Raw genomic sequence first — 19,641 nt, forward strand, 5'->3', positions numbered from 1 at the left:
TGAATGTCTTGGGAAGTTTTAATATTTTTGATTTTTTTATAAAACTTTCACAGTAGGCTTAATGTTGCAGACCTTATTATTGTAAAAAAAAAAAACCAAAACAAAACCTTTGACTTTAATAGTTTTATGAGAATATAGTCAGCAAGATCAGAAGGGTCTGATAGTCACATGACAAAAGCTCAATGGTGCTAATGGTTCACTTTTATGCTTTCATTTTTGTCTAATTTTGTGACTTAGAATGTATGTGGCATTTTAACTACAATATGAATATGTTAAGAATTCTTTTATGTGTAAGAATGATGTTGATGAATTTTGTGTTGCCTTTTTGTGTCCTTCCAGGGTCCTCCTGGTGAAAAAGGAGAGGCGGGATCTCCAGGTCCATCTGGCTTCCAGGTGCTGTTCGTTTCTTTTATTGCTTCCAATGCAATTTTTTAAAACAGGCTAACAAATAAAGAAGACCTTAAATATATCAATTAGGGCTTGTTTTCTCATGTTTTGAAGTGAGAAAGGTCAACCAAGATCTTCATGTAAGTTAGCTGATCAATATCTGGCAAGCCTGACTGACTCCATGAAGAATGGTGATGGATCAGTGGGTTATCTATATCTGAATATCTGGCTTTCCAGTTACACCTTCCTCATTTGCAAAATATTAGATACAATTACAAAATTATTTTCACGGAATTATTTCTGTGTCACATTTTCTCTGACTTTGGAGAATGCACAATTTAGGTTGGAAAACTTAAATTACAATAGATAGCTCTCAGGACAGTTGTTCGTATTCTGCTTTTCTCTAAATCACCATGCAATATCAATCATATACAGATATTTCTATCTAGGTATATATAAAATATTTATTTATGAAGTGGTGTCTTTAATTTAAACAGGGATTACCCGGTACTGCAGGCCCACCTGGAGAGAGTGGAAAGCCTGGAGAACCAGTAAGTTGTCCTTTCTTCTTTTGGAAATCAAGAAATCAAAATACAAATATAAGAACAGCAATTCCTTTCAGGTCCCCTTTTCAGATGCAAAACATCTTAAAAATAGAGGAATCTGTGTTTTTGTGTCCTGGGAAGCCGTGATCCATCACAGGGTCTTTGTGCCACAGCACTGAAGGCATTATCGAGGGTGGGTGGGTTGGACGGGTGAAGCCAGAAGGATGGGGATTTGGTCAGTGTATCCATTATAGCGTATCTATTGGCCAACCCCCTATCAGAGTACAAAGGCGGTGGAGCAGACACTGTGGCTACTGAAATCATGATGAAATCTGTCATACTGTGTGGGCACATGTGGGCTAACAGTGCTGATCCGATTGCCTCATCTCCCTTTTCTGCCCCAGATATACCACCTGAAAACACACCCTATGACAGCACTCTTAAACCTGAGAAGGCCACTATATTTTGACATCCATCTCTGGAATTACCATCCTCTTGAAAATGGTATTTCCAAGAATTAGATCATAACAGGAGCCAAACTGGGGTAGTTTGTATGATCACTATTAGGGGTAAAATTTGAAGGATGCCAAGCACCATTTTTTGAGATAGGTTTACTGTGTAAAATGTAAAGTATATGGGTTAATAATATTTCTTGCATTGTAAACAGGGACAAAGAGGTGAAAATGGAGCCCCTGGACTCCCAGGTACTAAGGTAAGCATTGCAACAATATTTTTATGATTAAATATGTGAAGGAGAGAAGGTAAATAAACGCAGAACCATCGTACAGGCCTTGGGAACAAAGAACTAACGCATTTTTCTTTATGGCAGGGTGAAAATGGTCTCCCAGGTGAACGTGGTCCACAAGGTGCTCAAGGTTCCCCTGGAGCAAGAGGTGGAACAGGTCCTCCTGGCCCAGAAGGTGGCAAGGTACATACTTTATGCTCAACCCTTCACTGTGTTACATGAATCATTCAGGTGCACATTCAAATTTCATCTATATTTCCCCAATACACTTGTAGGGTCCTGCTGGTGCACCTGGCCCCCCCGGTGGTACAGGGCCACCTGGTTTGCAAGGAATGCCGGGAGAGAGAGGAGGTAACGGAAGTCCTGGACCCAAAGGAGAGAAGGTAACTACTCCTTTTTTCCTATTAATTTTGTGAAAATACCATTTTAGCTTCAGACAAAGCAGCAGATTTGTCATATATTCACTTTTGGCCTAATTTCAAAGGTGCTGAGTACTACTGACTTCAGTGAGAGCTAAAGGTACACAGCATCTATGCAAATCGGGACATATATTTTCAAGAGACTACACTATGTGAAAATGCTGAGAGATTCTCGGATGGTGTAAATCGGCATAGCTCCACTGAAGCCAATGAAGTGATACCAATTCGCACCAAAGGAGGATCTGGCCCATTTTTTCTACTCCTGTGTGGTTGAATCCATTTTGAGTATTACAACTGATTTCCATGTCTGACTGTGTATTCTTAGGCAGAATGTTATACTGAATGCCAGATTTGCATTACCACAGTTAGAAAATCCAGTTATCGCGATACCCTTGTGACATTTTCCTCAGTAATTTTCTAAATCCCTTTTGATTCATGTTTGACAGGGAGAGCCCGGTGGCAGAGGTGGTGATGGCTTCCCTGGTAAAGATGGACCAAGGGTGAGTATAACCTCTCATACTGTGTGAACATTCTTATTACATGTGACTCAGCTTCAACAGCTGTTGAAGAGTCATTTACAATGCAAGTAAAGTTCTAATGAATGACCATCATTGTGACAGGAACAGCAAACCTCATCATGTCCAGGGGAACTGATTTTGTTAGTGCAGGTTTATATTTGTAAAAAAATTAGGTTTAATCCTTGTTTCTCATAACTTACATTTTTGATCATGCAGGACGCTGATATAGTATAAAATAGAATCTTGATTACTTGAAGCTTACAGATAAATAAGGTTCAGTTACTTGGGAAAAACATCCAGATGAAAGTAGCTGCTGGTTTCTCCAAAGTTAACTGGCTGAAGAGGACAAGACTGAGGTGTGGGGGAGAGGAGTATATAAAGGCTTCCATGAAGAATACTTCTACAGCATTTTATATATAGTAACTAGATGAAATATGCAACTTCATACAACACATGAAATAAACCAGGCATGGTGCATCAACATGATGAGTCACAATAAATATAAAAAACTAGTTTATGGGAAAGTTATGATTGCCAAGGTATGTTAGATTTTCATTGTCGTTAATGTAGTCATTTGATAGTTTCTTCCTTACTCTGTGCCTCATCATATGCTCACTGAACTAAGTTTCTAACCTCCCACTGACTTCAGTGGTGTAGAACCTAGCCCTCTGCCAATAATAGAGGATAAAAATGGATCAGGTACTATGGAATCATGAGAAATTTGGTAAATTGTCTGGAGGTAAAGCTAGGTGAATGGATAAATTCCAGTAAATACCAATGGAATTACTCCCATTGACTTCAATGAACATTGGGAAAACAAAGTCAAGATGTCTACGCAATCCATCGAAGTGTCAATGTAACAAAGAAGTAGATTGTCTGCTATTAAAATAACTAAAAAGCCATATATATACTGAGCGTGAGATGCAAGTTTTATTGATCACAATACATGAAAATAATACTCCTATACTAAATACATTATTTTCTAATTTTGTAGGGATCTGCAGGTCCCATTGGGCCCCCAGGTCCAGCTGGCCCACATGGAGATAAGGTAGTTCATAACCTTGTGTTGAAATGAGGGTTGTGTATATATGTCTGAGATTTCCTCCTTAGATGGAGGAATAATTCTTAAACATACATCTTTCCATTCTTTCAGGGAGAACCTGGTTCAGCTGGACCCCCTGGTCCTACAGGTGCCCGTGGTGGTCCTGTAAGTGATCGTCCTTTTTGTTCAGTCATAACTCTACTGTAGATTCTATTACCTGGGTGAGATTCAGCTCTACAGTTAAGTGATGTCTTCAAGAACAGATGGGGCCTGATTTCAAAAGGTGCTGAGCACCTGCATCTCCTACTGACTTCAGTGAGATTTGTTCTGGCTCAGAACTTCTGAAAATCAGACCACTTATTGTTAAAGCTATGAAAGATATCAGAGAAGTGGGAGAAAATCTGAGATGCACAGTTTCTTGGTATTTTCATCTCTGGTTGAAAATATCACTAAATAAATAAATAAAATTAAATCCTAAAAGTTTTGAACTATTAGTTTGTTTAATGGTCTAATTTTGTATGTTTTCTATTTTAATAATTAAGTAAACTTTTCAAAATTCACTTATTTCATGGTGTTCATTTTCATATTGATAAAATGGGCCAGATTTTGATCTCAGTTACACCAGGGTGTAACTGGAATAACTCCACTGAGGACTTACACGGATGTAACTGAGAACAGGATTTGGCACAAGGCTAATAATTATCAAGAGTGACATAATTAAACAGTTTGAAAGTATAAAGTTCAGTAACCACATTTAAATTTTATTTCAAGTAGGGACATGATAGAGTAACATGAACCATGTTCACCAAAGAGTTCTCACACATGAGATGTGAAGAATATTTTTCTCATTCTTACATCTAGCATATGTTTCTTTTCTGCAGGGTGATCGAGGTGAACAGGGCCCCCCTGGGCCTGCTGGCTTCCCTGGAGCCCCCGTGAGTATAAATACCAAACAAACTTGATACTCAATTTTTATTTTTAATTCATGTTAGTAATAACTGACCATATTCATGTCCATCTTAGAATGATTTACCAAGCACAGCATGGCAAACTATAACTCTATATTCCACTTCTATATTTAATATGTATTTTAATTATTTCCCTTTGTTTACTTACTCAGCCATACTTCAAGATTCCCATCCCCTTCCCTACCGAATTCTCTTTAGTGAGATTTAGAGCAAGAGACACCTATCAATACAGTCTGCAACCAGAGCTGAGTTTCTAAATTGTGTGTCAGCTCCTTAGACAAGAGTATCTGGGTCTTGGTTCTGATCTCACATTGGATTTATATTATCCATTGCCTTCAATGGATTTATAACTTATAGCCATGTATTCTTAGTTAACAAGTGGATACATCCAAGGAAATTCAACTACCTTCTGTCTTTTAACAAAGGCCCTTTTAACAAAACAGAATTTATAAGAATTTATTTGAATACAGGGACAAAATGGGGAACCTGGTGGAAAAGGAGAGAGAGGCCCTGGTGGTGAAAGAGGTGAGCCTGGTCCCGCAGGAGCTGCAGGTCCTCAAGGAGGCCCTGGTGCACCAGTAAGTATTAAGTATTCATTGTTACCCAAATTCAACTTCAAATTTCTTTCAGTTATGATATTAGTTTGAGCTGTTTGAAATGCATAATGCATTGACACATCTTAGAATCTTATCTGTTGTTGACGGTTTTTCATATCAGATTACAACGTTCTTTTCATTCACTGTAGGGTCCAGCTGGTTCCCAAGGAGCAAAAGGAGAGCGTGGTGCTCCAGGCAGCCCTGTGAGTGTTAACCTTTTCTGTCAGTCTATCACTGGTAGACAACACTGCTGATTATTACTGGGGCAACAACTCCAGCACGATCTGCAGCAAGCACAGTGCATTGGTGGTCTTGGATTGGCTTTGGCATAACAAACTTCTCCTGCACAGGAGTAGGCTGGAGTAACTAAGCCAAACCATCTATGGCCTACTCCAGGTCACCTGCGATTTTGATCTGAAAGACCACCTTGGCAATTTTTCTTAGACCCTGAGATATAGCTGAGATCTTCCAGCGTCAAAAGTTAACATTGGGACTGTATGTTTAGTTATCATGGAAATTTATTCAGCCCTTGTACAAAATGGCTAAATATCACCCAGCCTTGCTCTGTTCTTTGCCTTAAGCCTTTGCCATGATTTTGAAACCACAGCAGAGATGTATTGTGTTAGGAAACTCAGGTACCAATCAAACTTCTGATATTCCCTCATCCTTTTTCTTTCCTGTTTTGTTGCCAATGTTTTAAAATTGACTACTACCCTTACTTATGCATTTCAGGGTTCATCTGGTTTCCCAGGTGCCAGAGGCATGCCTGGTCCTCCTGGTAATAATGTAAGTGTATACTTACCTTGCTGTTATATCTAACTCATATCACTATTACAGTACATTGGCATAAATAATACACAAGTATATTGAAAGTAAAGTTTCTTCTTTGTCTTAACTTCACAAAAATGGGCTTATCCCCATCTCACTTTGCTTTGGATGGCAATTCTTTCATTTATTGTCCTGATAGTCATTGTGCTTGCTCCTCCAAAACCTACTGAACTCAGTGAGGTCTCTCCATTACCTCCAGTAGAATTTGGGTTATTTATTTATCTATCTGTTTATGGTGGTCATAAATGTCCTATTCTCTCTCTTGCTCTTTATGATGCAAGAAATGTACAGTTTAGGATCTTGACTTGTAGTGTTTTCTTCTCACCCAAAGCCTCCTTTCTTTCTATCAGTGATTTTAAATTGTGTTCCATAGATCACAGTTGATCGTTTAGGCCCTTTTTGGCTGCCTGCAGAATGAAACAATTTTAGAACCAAGCAGTTAGAGGGAGGGGTATTTGGAAAGAAGATGGTCCATAGGAGCATCATTCCCTTGTGGAGGTGACCCACAATATGAAGATCAGATAACTGAAAATCTACACTATCCCATTATAATCACTATTTCCTGCATATTACACTTTCCCAAATTTTTGTAGACCATCTCTGTCCCAAGAAAAGCTATTCTATATTACACTTGTTCACACCATATGCGCCTTCTTACACCATAAATACTGGACTATGACTTTGGACTCTTTTTTTTTAAACAAACTGAAAAATGGACGTGGCAAAAGTTGGATAAATCAACTAAATTCCATTAAAAATTAGCATTTACCCACAGTAACCATACAGTCTTAAGTGAGAAATGACATAAGAAAAGTTCCTGCTTCCTGTCACACCGTGAGATTTTTCTTAACAGATTCTTATGTCTTTTCAATATTCCATAGTCACAGACAGATCCAAATCAAAGTTCTGCTTCACAGTTAGAAAATCATGACCATGAGAAGAATATGTATATATAATCTACCCCCAGTAAATACTGGATAATAAAGTTCACATTTTTTGGCCTCATCTAAAGTCCTGTGAAGTCCACAGAAGTCTTTCCATTGGCTTCAGTGGGTTTTGGATCTGACCTTTTATTGAAAAGATCTCATTGCATATATGTTCCATCTCTTTGATACCAGGCACCCCACACCAGGGCTATGATACAGTGACAGCGAGAGTCTGTTCCGGGTGGGAGATTCCAGAAATCAACCAGTACCATCAATATGTAGGAATCCCTCTGGCAGAGCCCTGGTATAAAAATATGCAGTTCCACTTCCACCCAAGACTTAAAATATCAAGAGGGAAAAAAATCTAGATTTAGGTGAGGGGATAGGCTTTTATATAAAATCAGGCCAGCCTTTCCAAATGTGGGTGCCTAAAGTTAGGCATCCAAGTCTGCATTTAGACACCAAAACAAGTGATGTATTTTGCATAGGTTCTGAACTCTCACAGCTCCCACTTACTTTAATGGAAATGGTCTGTGTTAAATTGATCATGATGAAGTAGTATATAGTGTTGTCTCATCTAGTATATCCAATATTGTATCTGAGTCTTCTCTCTTTAAAATTCATGTATAGGGCAATCCAGGGCCACCTGGTAATGTTGGAGCTCCTGGAAAGGATGGTGGTCCTGGTCCGGCAGGTAGCACTGGTCCGGCTGGTAGCCCTGGAGGTGCTGGTCCTAAAGGTGAGCCTGGCCAACCAGGTGAAAAAGGTTCACCAGGTTCAAGAGGAGAAATGGTAAGTAAATTATTTCACAGTGTTCATTAAACCTGTGAATAGAAATTTAATAAGTATGTCATCAAAAGAAGATAATGATTCAAAGTCATGTTTCAACTGAGTACCTAACACTTATTTATTTGAAATATTTTTGACAGGGTTCACCAGGTAGTCCAGGCCCCTCAGGTATAGTTGGTCAACGTGGTATTGTGGGACCGCCAGGCCTTGCTGGCAGACCAGGTGCTCCTGGCATGCCTGGCCCAAAGGTAAATGGAGGTTTATTGATATAATTTACCCTCAAAGATAATGCAGCTGACATTATGCAGTAGATATCTAATAGAGTTTCAGCCTTTCACAGAATTACAGAAATGTAGAGCTGGAAGACCTTGAGATGTTTTCAACTCCAACCCCCTGTTCTGAGGCAGGACCAAGTGAAACTAGACCATCCCTGACAAGTGTTTATCTAATTTGTTCTTAAAAAACCTCCAGTGATGCGGATTCCACAATAATCCTTGGAAGCCTATTTCAGAGCTTAACTACCCTTATAGTTAGAAAGTTTTTTCTAATATCTAACCTACATCTCCCTTGCTACAGATTAAGCCCATTACTTTTTGTCCTACCCCCGCTGGACATAGAGAACATTGATCACAGTCTTCTTTATAACAGCCCTTAACATATTTGAAGACTGCTGTGAGGTCACCCTTCAGTCTTCTTTTCTCAAAACTAAAGATTCCAGGTTTTTTAAACCTTTCTTCATAGGTCAAGTTTTCTAAACCTTTTATTATTTTTGTGACTCTTTTCTGGACTCTCCCCAATTTGTCCACATCTCTCCTAATGAGTGGGCCCCCAGAATTAGACACAGTTTAATGACAATCCTGAATTCCACATGTAATGAATGTGACAAAATTTCTTGATAATAGGCCAAATCCTGAAGTCCTTACTTGGTTTGTACTTAGGCAAATTCTGACTGATGGCAAAGCTAAGTGAAAATTAAGTAGGGACTTCTGGGTTTGCTCCAGTAGTTAGAGAATGGGCACGAACTATAAAGTTACTATCCAGACTAAACTTTCCCTGTATTGAGTGGTACTTGAATCTGGAGTTATCTTTGGTCTCTACTACTAATATTCTTGGATTGTTCTGAGGATTATCTAAAAGTATATGAACATCCTCACACAACTGAAAAACAGAATAATTCACTAGTAAATCTTCATAAAATGTATCAAAATTCTGACACATCATGTCTCCAGTTGTACCACACTTCTCTGTTCTCTTTAACTCATTATTCAGTGGAAAGGCCCATGCAATTCATGAGTAGTTCTTCAGTGTTAATGCCACTCATTACCAGCTATTCATTTGCTAAATTTTCATTATGTACCTTGCTCAAAAAAATATAAGACAAACAGAACATCACGTTCATCCCACATCTGTTGGGCCAGATTCTGTTCTTATTTATTCCATAGTAATCAGTGGAGTGGCACTGGATTTTCACCATTGTAGCTCTACTGAAGTTAACCCACTCCTTCCTGGTCAGTGTTTTTGCACAGGATGCTGCACTTGATTGGGGAGGGGAGGAGAGGGAGAGAGAGAGAGAGAGAGAGAGAGAGAGAGACCAAGAACTGAATAATTTGATGACATTACAAAAAATCAATATGTAATGAACCCATTTCATTTTTCTATGCAGGGTGAAGATGGTAAACCAGGCAGCAATGGTAACCCAGGAGAACGTGGCGCTCCAGGTCTACAAGGTCCTCCTGGTCTAAGTGGCTCATCTGGAGAATCTGGCAGAGATGTAAGCAGATATTTCAGATTTTCATGCTAGACTGTGAATTATACACAGGCCTGTCTAAGGGGGAACTACAGTGGATTTAGAATCCCACCCTGAAAAGCCTGGTGCATAGGGGAACTGGCCCAACACCATTCTCATTTAAAAGGATGCAGCCAGTTCCCCCTAGTCCAGCCTACCCTCTCTGTAGGCCATGGTCCTATCCTAACTGGTGTCGACCAAAGGAACACTCCCTTCACTGTTACAAGTGCAGGGGCTGCAGCTGTGACAGATCCTTATAAGGGCTACACAAGGGGGCAATATGCATCTCCTGGCATGCTGTCTTCCTGAAAATCTGCAGAAGGGCTGCCTACAACCTGGTCCTTTCTGTGAGGGCTGTATTTAAATCATTTCTGTCTCGCTTCTTCTTTTGAGGAGCATTATCCTGATTAAGTCTAAAACATGTTGGCTATGCCGTAATGCTGCGAATATTTAAACTTTTACCTCTCCGTGTTTTTCAGGGTAACCCTGGATCAGATGGCTTGCCAGGTCGTGATGGATCCCCAGGACCCAAGGTAGGAGGCATTAAGTATCTATGGCATGTATAGATTGCCAATCCCTGAGGTATCTAGGTACTGATCTGTACTGCACCTGCTGTCTCTACGGCATCAGTGAGGTGTTGGTTACATATGCACTATGTTGTAATAAATAGATGTGTTTCTGATACTGGCTGTTGTGAATGTCTCTGCAGGGCGATCGTGGTGAAAATGGTGGCCCGGGTTTACCTGGTGCCTCTGGTCATCCTGGGCCCCCAGGGAACGTTGGTCCAGCTGGAAAAACAGGTGAAAGAGGACATCCGGTGAGTGCAAACACGACAGAAAGCACCTACTGTCCATTTTGAATTGTTTTACCAGATGCAATCTGTTTTATACACTAACAGAGAGCACAGGAGTATGGAAGAGTCAAACTGTGTGTGTCTGTCTGTCTGTCTGCAGCAGTGAAAGGCTCTGGCTGGGGAGAGGCAGCAGGGAAAGTCTTTCACTGTGGTGGGGAAAGGTTCCAGCAGCAGATACTACACTGCTAAAAATATCAGTGTAGACACAGAGAGGCACTGCTTGGACAAATGGAGAGCCATATAGGGAATATACCCCAGGCATCAGGGGTCTAGGGCACTCTATTCACTTAAGCAGTGCCTCACTGTCTACACTTCTGTTTATACCTGGGCATGCCGTGTACTCTACATGCTGCCATAAGTGTGAACCTTCCTAAATCATAAATAGCTATGCACAGTTTAAGCTCAAACCCATAGAGTACTTTTTGATGCCACATAGTCAATAAGCCAACCAGACTGTCTCTCTTTACAAACTATGCTTTGCCTGTACAGCACTAGTAATATTATAATAGCTGAGGGAGTTGTGCACTTTGGAAAAGCCCAACCTCTCACCAAATGTTGGGTCTAATCCTATAGGACACGAAGTGCCTCCCGACAGGAGCCAAATTCACTTGCACATGAGGCCTGGTCTAATGTATCAAAGGGATTGTTTAAGTGGAGCTGGCTATCAAGTAGATTTTGTAGTCTTTGTTACCAAATAATATAAGAAACTTATCAACAGAAAGCTAAGCTCAATTACTAAGTTTGTGGACTTTCTCCCTAGTTTCTGACCAGCTCTAGTATCTGCACGTACTGTCTCTCTAGAGAAAAGAGTATGGCAATTGCATTTGATCATGAATATCTCTCATTCCTTTTTTGTCCCTAGGGTCCTTCTGGTCCCGTTGGCCCTGCTGGTCCTTCTGGTGCTCGTGGTGCTCCAGTAAGTCCCCCTTTAAAGCACTTGGACTATCAGTTCTGCCATTTTCTGGTTTTGACAATTTCTCCTACTTATTTTTATATCCATTTTTATTACTAATCTATTTTTAAAGGGTGCCCAAGGTCCTCGTGGTGACAAAGGTGAAACTGGTGAGCGTGGCAGCAATGGCATTAAGGGTCATAGAGGATTTCCTGGTAACCCAGGTTCCCCTGGTCCCCCTGTAAGTATTATGTTGAAATTTTATACTAAGGCTATAATTCTTCTTTCAATTACAGTGATTCAATGCCAGGTAACAGAGAAAAAGAATTCAGCATTATGTAATTTACTAAAGCATCTGTGTATTTTAAACATTAAAGGCAATCAGTAGTCTTGATCCCGATGTTACACCAAGGGGGGACAACGATGAATAAAGATCTCAATGGATTCATTAGGTTCCTAAGACACAAAACTGGGTTTGAGAAAACCACTTTGAATGAGGCTTCTGGTTTTGTTTAGGGTAAATAATATTCATGTTTATGGTCTGTGACTTTGTCAGAATCCTAGTGTTTTTCTCTTGAGATTTTCAAAGGTGCCTGAGGGATTTGGCTGCCCAGTTTTGGCTAGAAATTAATGGCAACTGAATATCCAAATCCTTAATTTGGCTTTGAAATATACTACCCTTAGAGTCTGACGACTGGATTTTTTGTTGCCCTGCAACTTGTGCAGTCATTTACACCAGGCAAAGTGAGTGTGAAATGCTATCAGATCAGAACTCTAGTGTTTTACATACACTGTGCACTCATTTTGTTTAGCTATTAATGACTACACAAGGCACAGAGCAACAAATAATCCAACCCTAGGTACATATAATTGTCTTCACAGTCATATAATTCTGCATGAAGAAGATTTGTATTTAAAGGAATTTTAACTGTAAAGCTTCCACTGACTCTAAAGAGAATCTACAGACCAAATCCCATGCAATTCTCTAAAAACGAATGGGTTATGTAATGTCATAGCAATGCCACAACTGTAATGGCATTGCATGTAAAATCTAAATGAGTAGAGGCCATGATTAAAAAGCCATTAACCAAAATTTACCATACTGTGGCATCTGATCTGCGGCTCACTACTCTCATGGACAGAGTAAAATCTTGACAGAATTCCATTAACTTACATTTTTCAGTAGGAAGCTATTAGCCCTATTTATTCCTTGGCAATTCATCAATAAGTAAATGGTCATTTACTCTTAATTTATTTAAAATAATTGATGTTTGCAGAATCCTTAAAAGAAATCCTGCAAATACCATAGTCAGCGCTGCAGTGATAGTTTTGTGTATTCCAATAGAATTAGGGCTTTAGCCAGAGCCCACAGAAGTCAATGGGAAGACTCCCATTGGGCACTGGATGAGACCTTATACTTTTCTGTTTAGAGAATGACCAGGTTTTATTTGTCATATCTGAGCTTGAAAAATCTTTTTTCAATTATTTGCTTTACATAAAAAAATCTTTGAAGTTATCTATTAAAATGATTACACAAGAAACATCACAAAGATTCCTGCTGCATCCAGTAGGTTAGAGAATATTTATGACCTATCTTCTTTTAACAGGGTCCTCTGGGTCCACAAGGTGCAAATGGAAGTCCAGGAGCTATGGGAGCGAGAGTAAGTAACATTTCCTGATTAAGCAAATCCAACTGTGTTAGAACAAATGTTTTGAACTAAAAATATGGCAACTGTCAAATGGCAAGAGCTAAAGAACCAGGAAGCACATGCTAATTCATAAGAATGAAGTGCTTTAAAATACTTTTTAATATTTGAAATAATGCATAAATAACATATGCGATCTTTTATATTTAACCGTGTTTGTCATTGTTCTAGGGTCCCCCTGGCCCAGCTGGTCCTCCCGGAAAGGATGGTACGAGTGGTTACCCCGGTCCCATAGGTCCTCCAGGCCCTCGTGGTAATCGAGGTGAAAGTGGGTCTGCGGTAAGTGGACAGCAAGCACAACTTTCATTAAATGAACAACTCCTTTTTATTGATCGATCTATCATTAAAAAGATGAACCTTTCTAACACTGTGCATGCTGGAATGACAGCTAATGTAGAATGTATCTACCCACTGAGCACCAGGGGCTTGATCCAAGTCCACTGAATTCAATGGAGACATTTAATTCATTAGGCTTTGGCTCAGGCCCCAGATAAGCACCAACATTTCCCATTTAATATGGGAGAGCAAAATCTCCTCTTCTCTTTAAAGCCTTGACAACTCTGCGGGCTAGTGTGAAGTAGAGGCAGGACTACAGCCTACTTTCCCCATCTGGGGAGGCTAGCACTCTCAGTTTAGTTCATTACCTTTGTTCCTTAGCCATATTGTGGCTGCTCTGCATGCATGAGTACAAGGGCTCCCAGCATCTTCTTCATCTCTACAACTCAACTTGAACAAGGTGGCCCACAATTTGACACTGAATTAGGAAGAGGATGGGTTAAACTGGTCCCAGAGTGGCTAACAGTAGAGCTGAGTGAAAACAAAGCAATAAAGGTTTTTCTGTAACTAGCACTGTCCTTAGCTTTATATTTATGGTCCATATAGTACTTGTATGGACTTGGGTCTGAGCCTGCAATCCTTAATCAACATTATGTTCTTTATTTCCTAGGGTTCACCTGGCCACCCAGGTCCCGCGGGTCCCCCTGGACCTCCTGGGGCTCCTGGTCCATGCTGTGGGGGAGGTGATGGCATTGGTGGTTTAACTGGTGAAAAAGGACCATCATACTACTACGGAGACCAGCCATCTGAAAACAAGGTCAATATGAACGACATCTTATCTTCAATGAAATCAATTAACAGCCAAATTGAAAACATCGTTAGCCCTGATGGCTCCCGGAAGAACCCAGCTCGTAACTGCAGAGACCTGAAATTCTGCCATCCTGAACTCAACAGCGGTATGTTAGATTTTTTTTTCAATATTGGTAATACCACCTGGATCTTGAATTGTTCTGTTTGCAGTGTGACTGTACTCTGAAAAACTAATATGAACCATTTGCATTGTCATGGCTGGGCTTCTCATATGTCAATAAAAGACTGTTTTCTAACGGCAAGCACCACAAAGTAAAGCTGAAATCTGAAAGTCCATTTTGGTTCTCTTTTTTGTACATCATCATTAGTAACCGAGGGCCTGATCCAAAGCACAGTGATATCACTGGAAAGATTCCTATTGGTTTCAGTGGAATTTGCTCAGACCCAAAGTCACAGCAGGGCAAATCAGGCCCTGAGTGAGAACTGTGCAACCATATTTTCTTTAGAATATACCCTTGGTTTCACCCATGAAACTTTGTTGCTCCTCTACAAGTGTCAGAATTTTCTTTTTTTTATTTTAGTAGAAGACTTGCAGTTTAATTGAATTTTGGGGGTGGGAGCGGGGAAAGTGGGAAAGCCTCATTGAAATAGATTTATTATTAATACTTTCCTGATAAAATAACATGGTGTTTTACACCAAAATATGAACCCTGCATGCAATGCTTCTCTTTATATCTGAAAAGTTGTTTTGTAATAGGTTTATCAAATTGAATCAAAACTTTATTTTTTAATTTATTGTCCATTAAAAAACCAAATAAGTAACAAATGGTGTAAAAGCAGTAACATAAAATCTAATTACAAAAAGATTACACTTAATCAAAAGTTTTAGAGGTGCTGTAATCTTTATCATGATCTGTTTTCCATGAAATCCAAACACACAAAAATAAGCATTCTTCAAAATGCAGAAATCTGCTGAAAAATAATTGTCGTCATCAACTTACAGCATACCATTCCAAGAGCACAAAGTATGGTAAATGTATCTTCTGTTATAATAACTTAAATACAAACTCATGGAGAAATGAAACTACTGACATTTGAATGCTGACTTTAAAATCAAATTCATCATCAGCATATAAAGAGAGCAACCCCACTGTCGTCGGTGGAGTCTTAGGCCAATAACAAGTTTGCCCCCAAATGATTTGCGCCCTGATAGAACAAAGTACTTAGTATAAGTAAAAAGAACAGGAGGACTTGTGGCACCTTAGAGACTAACAAATTTATTAGAGCATAAGTACACCTTCTCTGTATGTATATATATATATATATATATATATATATCTTCTTACTATATGTTCCATTCTATGCATCCGATGAAGTGAGCTGTAGCCCACGAAAGCTTATGCTCTAATAAATTTGTTAGTCTCTAAGGTGCCACAAGTACTCCTGTTCTTTTTGCGGATACAGACTAACATAGCTGCTACTTGTATAAGTGTGATTTTTAAGTAGGTCCATTGGCTTCAATAAGACTTCTCAGATGTTTAAAGTTAAATATCTGCTTAAGTCCTTTGCTGGCTGCGGACCATATGTAACACAATTTAAAGAAAGCTAGAATTTCTCTGACAAGTCATTTTAGAGCATTTGAATGAGATCATACATGGTCTCTTTGTGCCATCTTAATTCTTCTCCTGGCTTGTCTTCAGTCAAAACTTTCATACCTCTTACTCAATGCAAGCATTTGAGACAGACATACGCTTTAGAACATATGGGTAAAATAATCAAATTCCTCTCCTGATTTTCTGCTATTTTATGTCCCTCTAGGAGAGTACTGGATTGATCCTAACCAAGGTTGCAAGATGGATGCAATAAAAGCATACTGTAATATGGAAACTGGTGAGACATGCATCAATGCTAATCCCAGCAGTGTGCCACGTAAAAACTGGTGGACCAGTTCAGGAGCTGAAAAGAAACACATCTGGTTTGGAGAGTCTATGAATGGTGGCTTCCAGGTAAGAAATATTAGATCTTCTCAATTAATAACCTAGGCAGCAATTCTTATATTTCATTCACATCACTGATAAGTAATACCATGGAATTAATTTAATCTAGTAAATATATCAGCAGTTAAAAAAAAAGATTGTTTTGTGTGTTGTACCACAGTTCAGCTATGGAGATCCAGAGCTTCCAGAAGATGTTTCAGATGTGCAGATGGCTTTCCTTAGATTGCTCTCTAGCCGCGCCTCTCAGAATATCACTTATCACTGCAAGAACAGCATTGCTTACATGGATCAGGCCAGTGGAAATGTTAAGAAAGCTCTGAAACTGATGAGTTCCACTGAGAGCGAGTTCAAGGCTGAAGGAAACAGCAAATTCACATACGCCGTTCTGGAAGATGGCTGTACTGTAAGTACACAGAATTTTTGTAAGATAGCACCACATATAGGGCTAGATGGGATCCTAGCCGTGCAGGGACACTGGAAAGAGCAAAGACTCACTCACCCGTTGCAAGGGCTAGACACAGTTGCAGCTGTGATGCTCAGACAATACACTCCAGAAGCTTGAGTGAGGTCGGACAGGGAATAGGTGGAATCAGTGCTGGTGCACCGGTTTAAGTGGAGCCAACTGCGGGTATATCATACGCTTTGCCAGCAAACCAAGGAGCAGGCACTGGCAGGCATTATGCCACTTCCCGGGACCGTGCCCTCTGCACTGGCCCTTGCTACAGGCTACATGCTAAAAACAGCTTTGAAATCAACAGCTCTGTTTGTGGAGTAAGATGCTATTTGAAACTGTGCTTTACAAAGGTCTTCTTTTAGATGCCCCCTTTTCTTTCTCCTTTCATCCAAGTCATGGTGCTGAAATTCTGATTCCACCCCAAACCTAATTCTATTCAATCCAAAATGGAGTTTTTGTTGAACCAGGAATTGAATATGAAGGGCTAGATTGTCCCAACCATGCAAAAATTCACCTGGGAGAAAAAGCTATGCACTAAGACAGAGGTAGCCTATAGATAATTTCATCTCCCTTTGAGGTAGGTGCTTTGGCCTATGTTTCCAGGTAGCACTGTTCCATGACCATATATAGCTGGAGGGTACTGATGCCATGAAGTCTACTCATTGATGGGTTCACTTGAGGCAGGACTGACATCATCCAAGATAAAGCCACAACTGAGGGGACTCCCCCTACTCTTTGGCAGTATGCTCAGCGCTGGCAGGTACCAGAAACAGGCAGGGAACCATCTGATAGCAACATGCAGGCAGCTAGTCTAAGCCTGTTGTAACAGCAAGTGATGAATGGCAGTTATGATCAAGAATGCCAGTTGATGTGAATAACAGCAGTCTGTCTAGACAGCAGAAACTAATGCACAACAGCTTCCATAATTGCTGGTTGCTGCTGCAGTGATCTGAGGTCTCAATGGCACAAAAGATACACATGCACATCACAGAAAGTGCAACTTAAAGTAGTATGAGCCTGGTTTACACTGCAACCTCTTGCTGCTGTTTTTTTGCATGCACGAGACAAATGCGAAGTGCAGCTTATTTTTTCCTGTTTCCCTTTCCTGTGCTCACTGCACAAGGAGGGGGAAGCATTTCTCAATGCAAGGCTGGAGCATGCATGCAAAAAAACGCATGGTGTCTGTGTAGCCTAGAGCGTGTGCCAGAGATTTGTTCAGGGAGCTGTAACCATCTGATGCTTGCCCCCTGCCTAGCCCAGCCTTCGAACACTAATTAAGAGCTCTTCTAAACATATGCCTTTCCAAGAAGATAATGATTAGGGAAATGAAGTACTTTGAATGGGGCAGGGGATGGAACATCGGTGTGAGGAACAAGAGGTGTGAAATTAAGTAAAATAACCCCCCTGTAGAACTATACTGGATTTCTCTAAACTGATTTTCTCTTCAATTTCTGCAGAAGCACACTGGAGAATGGGGTAAAACAGTCTTTGAATACAGAACACGGAAGACAATGAGGTTGCCTGTGGTGGATATTGCTCCCATGGATATTGGTGGTCCTGATCAGGAATTTGGTGTGGACATTGGCCCAGTCTGTTTCTTATAAAATCAAGGATATCGCTTTTTCTAAAACCCCAGCAAGCAAATCCACACTCTCCTTTTGTTTTAACCTTGTCAACTGGTACAGGTGCTCAACTGTATCCCAGTTATTTATTTACAAATTTTCTGGAGGAAACAAAGGTAATTTGACAAAGGGTGAATTGTTTTTAATTACACAAAATACAATAAAAATGCTTTTTGCTTTTTTTAACCAAATTCCATCTTCAAAACATGTCTCCGTGGTGCTATAATAAAACTTCAACACTCAACAAAACAATACTGTCTTCTATTAGTTGAATGAAAGCCAATTTACACAGCACTGATTGCTCCCAGCATCAAAGTTTACCCTAAGACGCAGTCCGTAAAGCTAGAAAGACTTCCCCGTTTCAACTACCTCAACATGGACAGAAACTGGGATGAGTTTGATGAGTTACAGCAAAAAAAACCAAACAGCCAAATCAAAATACATTGGAACCATTGGTTAATTCAAAGGAATTATTAGGTATACAATTGTATTTTTCTTTACTGATTAGTTTGAACACCCTAATGTTACAATCCAACAATAAAATTATGGTATTCTGTTTTCAAGGGTGCTTCTATACTTTCCTGTCATTGCTGGTCAAGACCACTAAAATTAGGGAAGTGTAAAAGACTAATGTGATGGTGCTAATGTATTTTTCACTTCTAAATCTGCAAGACAGGTTTATTGACTTCCATTAAAGGATTAAAAACAATTGTAAATGTCTCCTGTCAGAGATTAGGATTGGCCTACTATTTCTGAGGTCATTCCCTTCTCACTCTGTAAAAGTCAAAGATGCAGAATTGTGAGCTTCTTTCATCACATTAACACATTTGTAGTGTTGAAGGTTAACCATCTTTGTAAGCTTTTATATTGTTGTTGGTCTTTACCTTACAGAGACACACAATAAATATCTTAATAAAACTCCTCATTTTTCCACTTCACTACTCTTATCCTTTCCTCCCAACTTTACTAACAGGGAAGCAAAGTTATAACAGAGTCCAGAAAAAGGACTGAGTGATCTTTCCTCAAGCAAAATGGCAGGATTTCACCCAGAGAGTTTACAATTTAGTACTAAGAAATGCTACCTGCTGCACTAAAGTATTTTTTTACTTAGAAACTTAAAGTTAAAACTACCTGTGATCAGCTTTTTGGACTATCATTCCAGTACTGAAAACCTGTCACACATGACCGACAGAAATGTCTGGTACTTTGGAAAATGTTCATGTCACAAATCCTTTGGAAGCTGCACTGAAACTTGTAAATTCTGTGCAGTTGAAATTCATGCTGAGGGCCAGCATAATGCCTTTACTGCAGATACATGGAATATAAGCAGGGGACAGGCTTTATAGTGGTCAATACTGAATTTTACCCAGGTAGAAATGGAAGGGTTAGGAAATGAGTGCAGAAAGCAACTGTAGAGGTGGTAATGTACATGAGTGACAGTAAAATTTTGACTATCACACAGCATAGTACAGATAACAATGA

At 39.7% G+C, this 19,641-nt stretch overlaps 1 protein-coding gene across 1 annotated transcript in view; it reads left to right on the plus strand.

Moving 5' to 3' along the window:
• COL3A1 (collagen type III alpha 1 chain) overlaps window positions 1-19,077 on the plus strand; it is a 69,108-nt gene extending 50,031 nt beyond the window's left edge. The window contains exons 27-51 of the mRNA XM_073306132.2: window positions 340-393; window positions 885-938; window positions 1,600-1,644; window positions 1,762-1,860; window positions 1,953-2,060; window positions 2,543-2,596; window positions 3,609-3,662; window positions 3,768-3,821; window positions 4,538-4,591; window positions 5,095-5,202; window positions 5,370-5,423; window positions 5,953-6,006; window positions 7,605-7,766; window positions 7,904-8,011; window positions 9,427-9,534; window positions 10,029-10,082; window positions 10,259-10,366; window positions 11,265-11,318; window positions 11,428-11,535; window positions 12,902-12,955; window positions 13,172-13,279; window positions 13,947-14,232; window positions 15,905-16,092; window positions 16,244-16,486; window positions 17,995-19,077. Coding sequence (XP_073162233.2) covers window positions 340-393; window positions 885-938; window positions 1,600-1,644; window positions 1,762-1,860; window positions 1,953-2,060; window positions 2,543-2,596; window positions 3,609-3,662; window positions 3,768-3,821; window positions 4,538-4,591; window positions 5,095-5,202; window positions 5,370-5,423; window positions 5,953-6,006; window positions 7,605-7,766; window positions 7,904-8,011; window positions 9,427-9,534; window positions 10,029-10,082; window positions 10,259-10,366; window positions 11,265-11,318; window positions 11,428-11,535; window positions 12,902-12,955; window positions 13,172-13,279; window positions 13,947-14,232; window positions 15,905-16,092; window positions 16,244-16,486; window positions 17,995-18,141 — 2,520 coding nt within the window. The 3' untranslated portion in view covers window positions 18,142-19,077. The remainder of the gene's footprint in view (window positions 1-339; window positions 394-884; window positions 939-1,599; window positions 1,645-1,761; window positions 1,861-1,952; window positions 2,061-2,542; window positions 2,597-3,608; window positions 3,663-3,767; window positions 3,822-4,537; window positions 4,592-5,094; window positions 5,203-5,369; window positions 5,424-5,952; window positions 6,007-7,604; window positions 7,767-7,903; window positions 8,012-9,426; window positions 9,535-10,028; window positions 10,083-10,258; window positions 10,367-11,264; window positions 11,319-11,427; window positions 11,536-12,901; window positions 12,956-13,171; window positions 13,280-13,946; window positions 14,233-15,904; window positions 16,093-16,243; window positions 16,487-17,994) is intronic.
• The last annotated feature ends 564 nt before the right edge of the window (window positions 19,078-19,641 follow it).

Source organism: Lepidochelys kempii, chromosome 11 (genome assembly GCF_965140285.1).
Source record: "Lepidochelys kempii isolate rLepKem1 chromosome 11, rLepKem1.hap1, whole genome shotgun sequence".
In the NCBI taxonomy this organism is placed as follows: Eukaryota; Metazoa; Chordata; order Testudines; family Cheloniidae; genus Lepidochelys; species Lepidochelys kempii.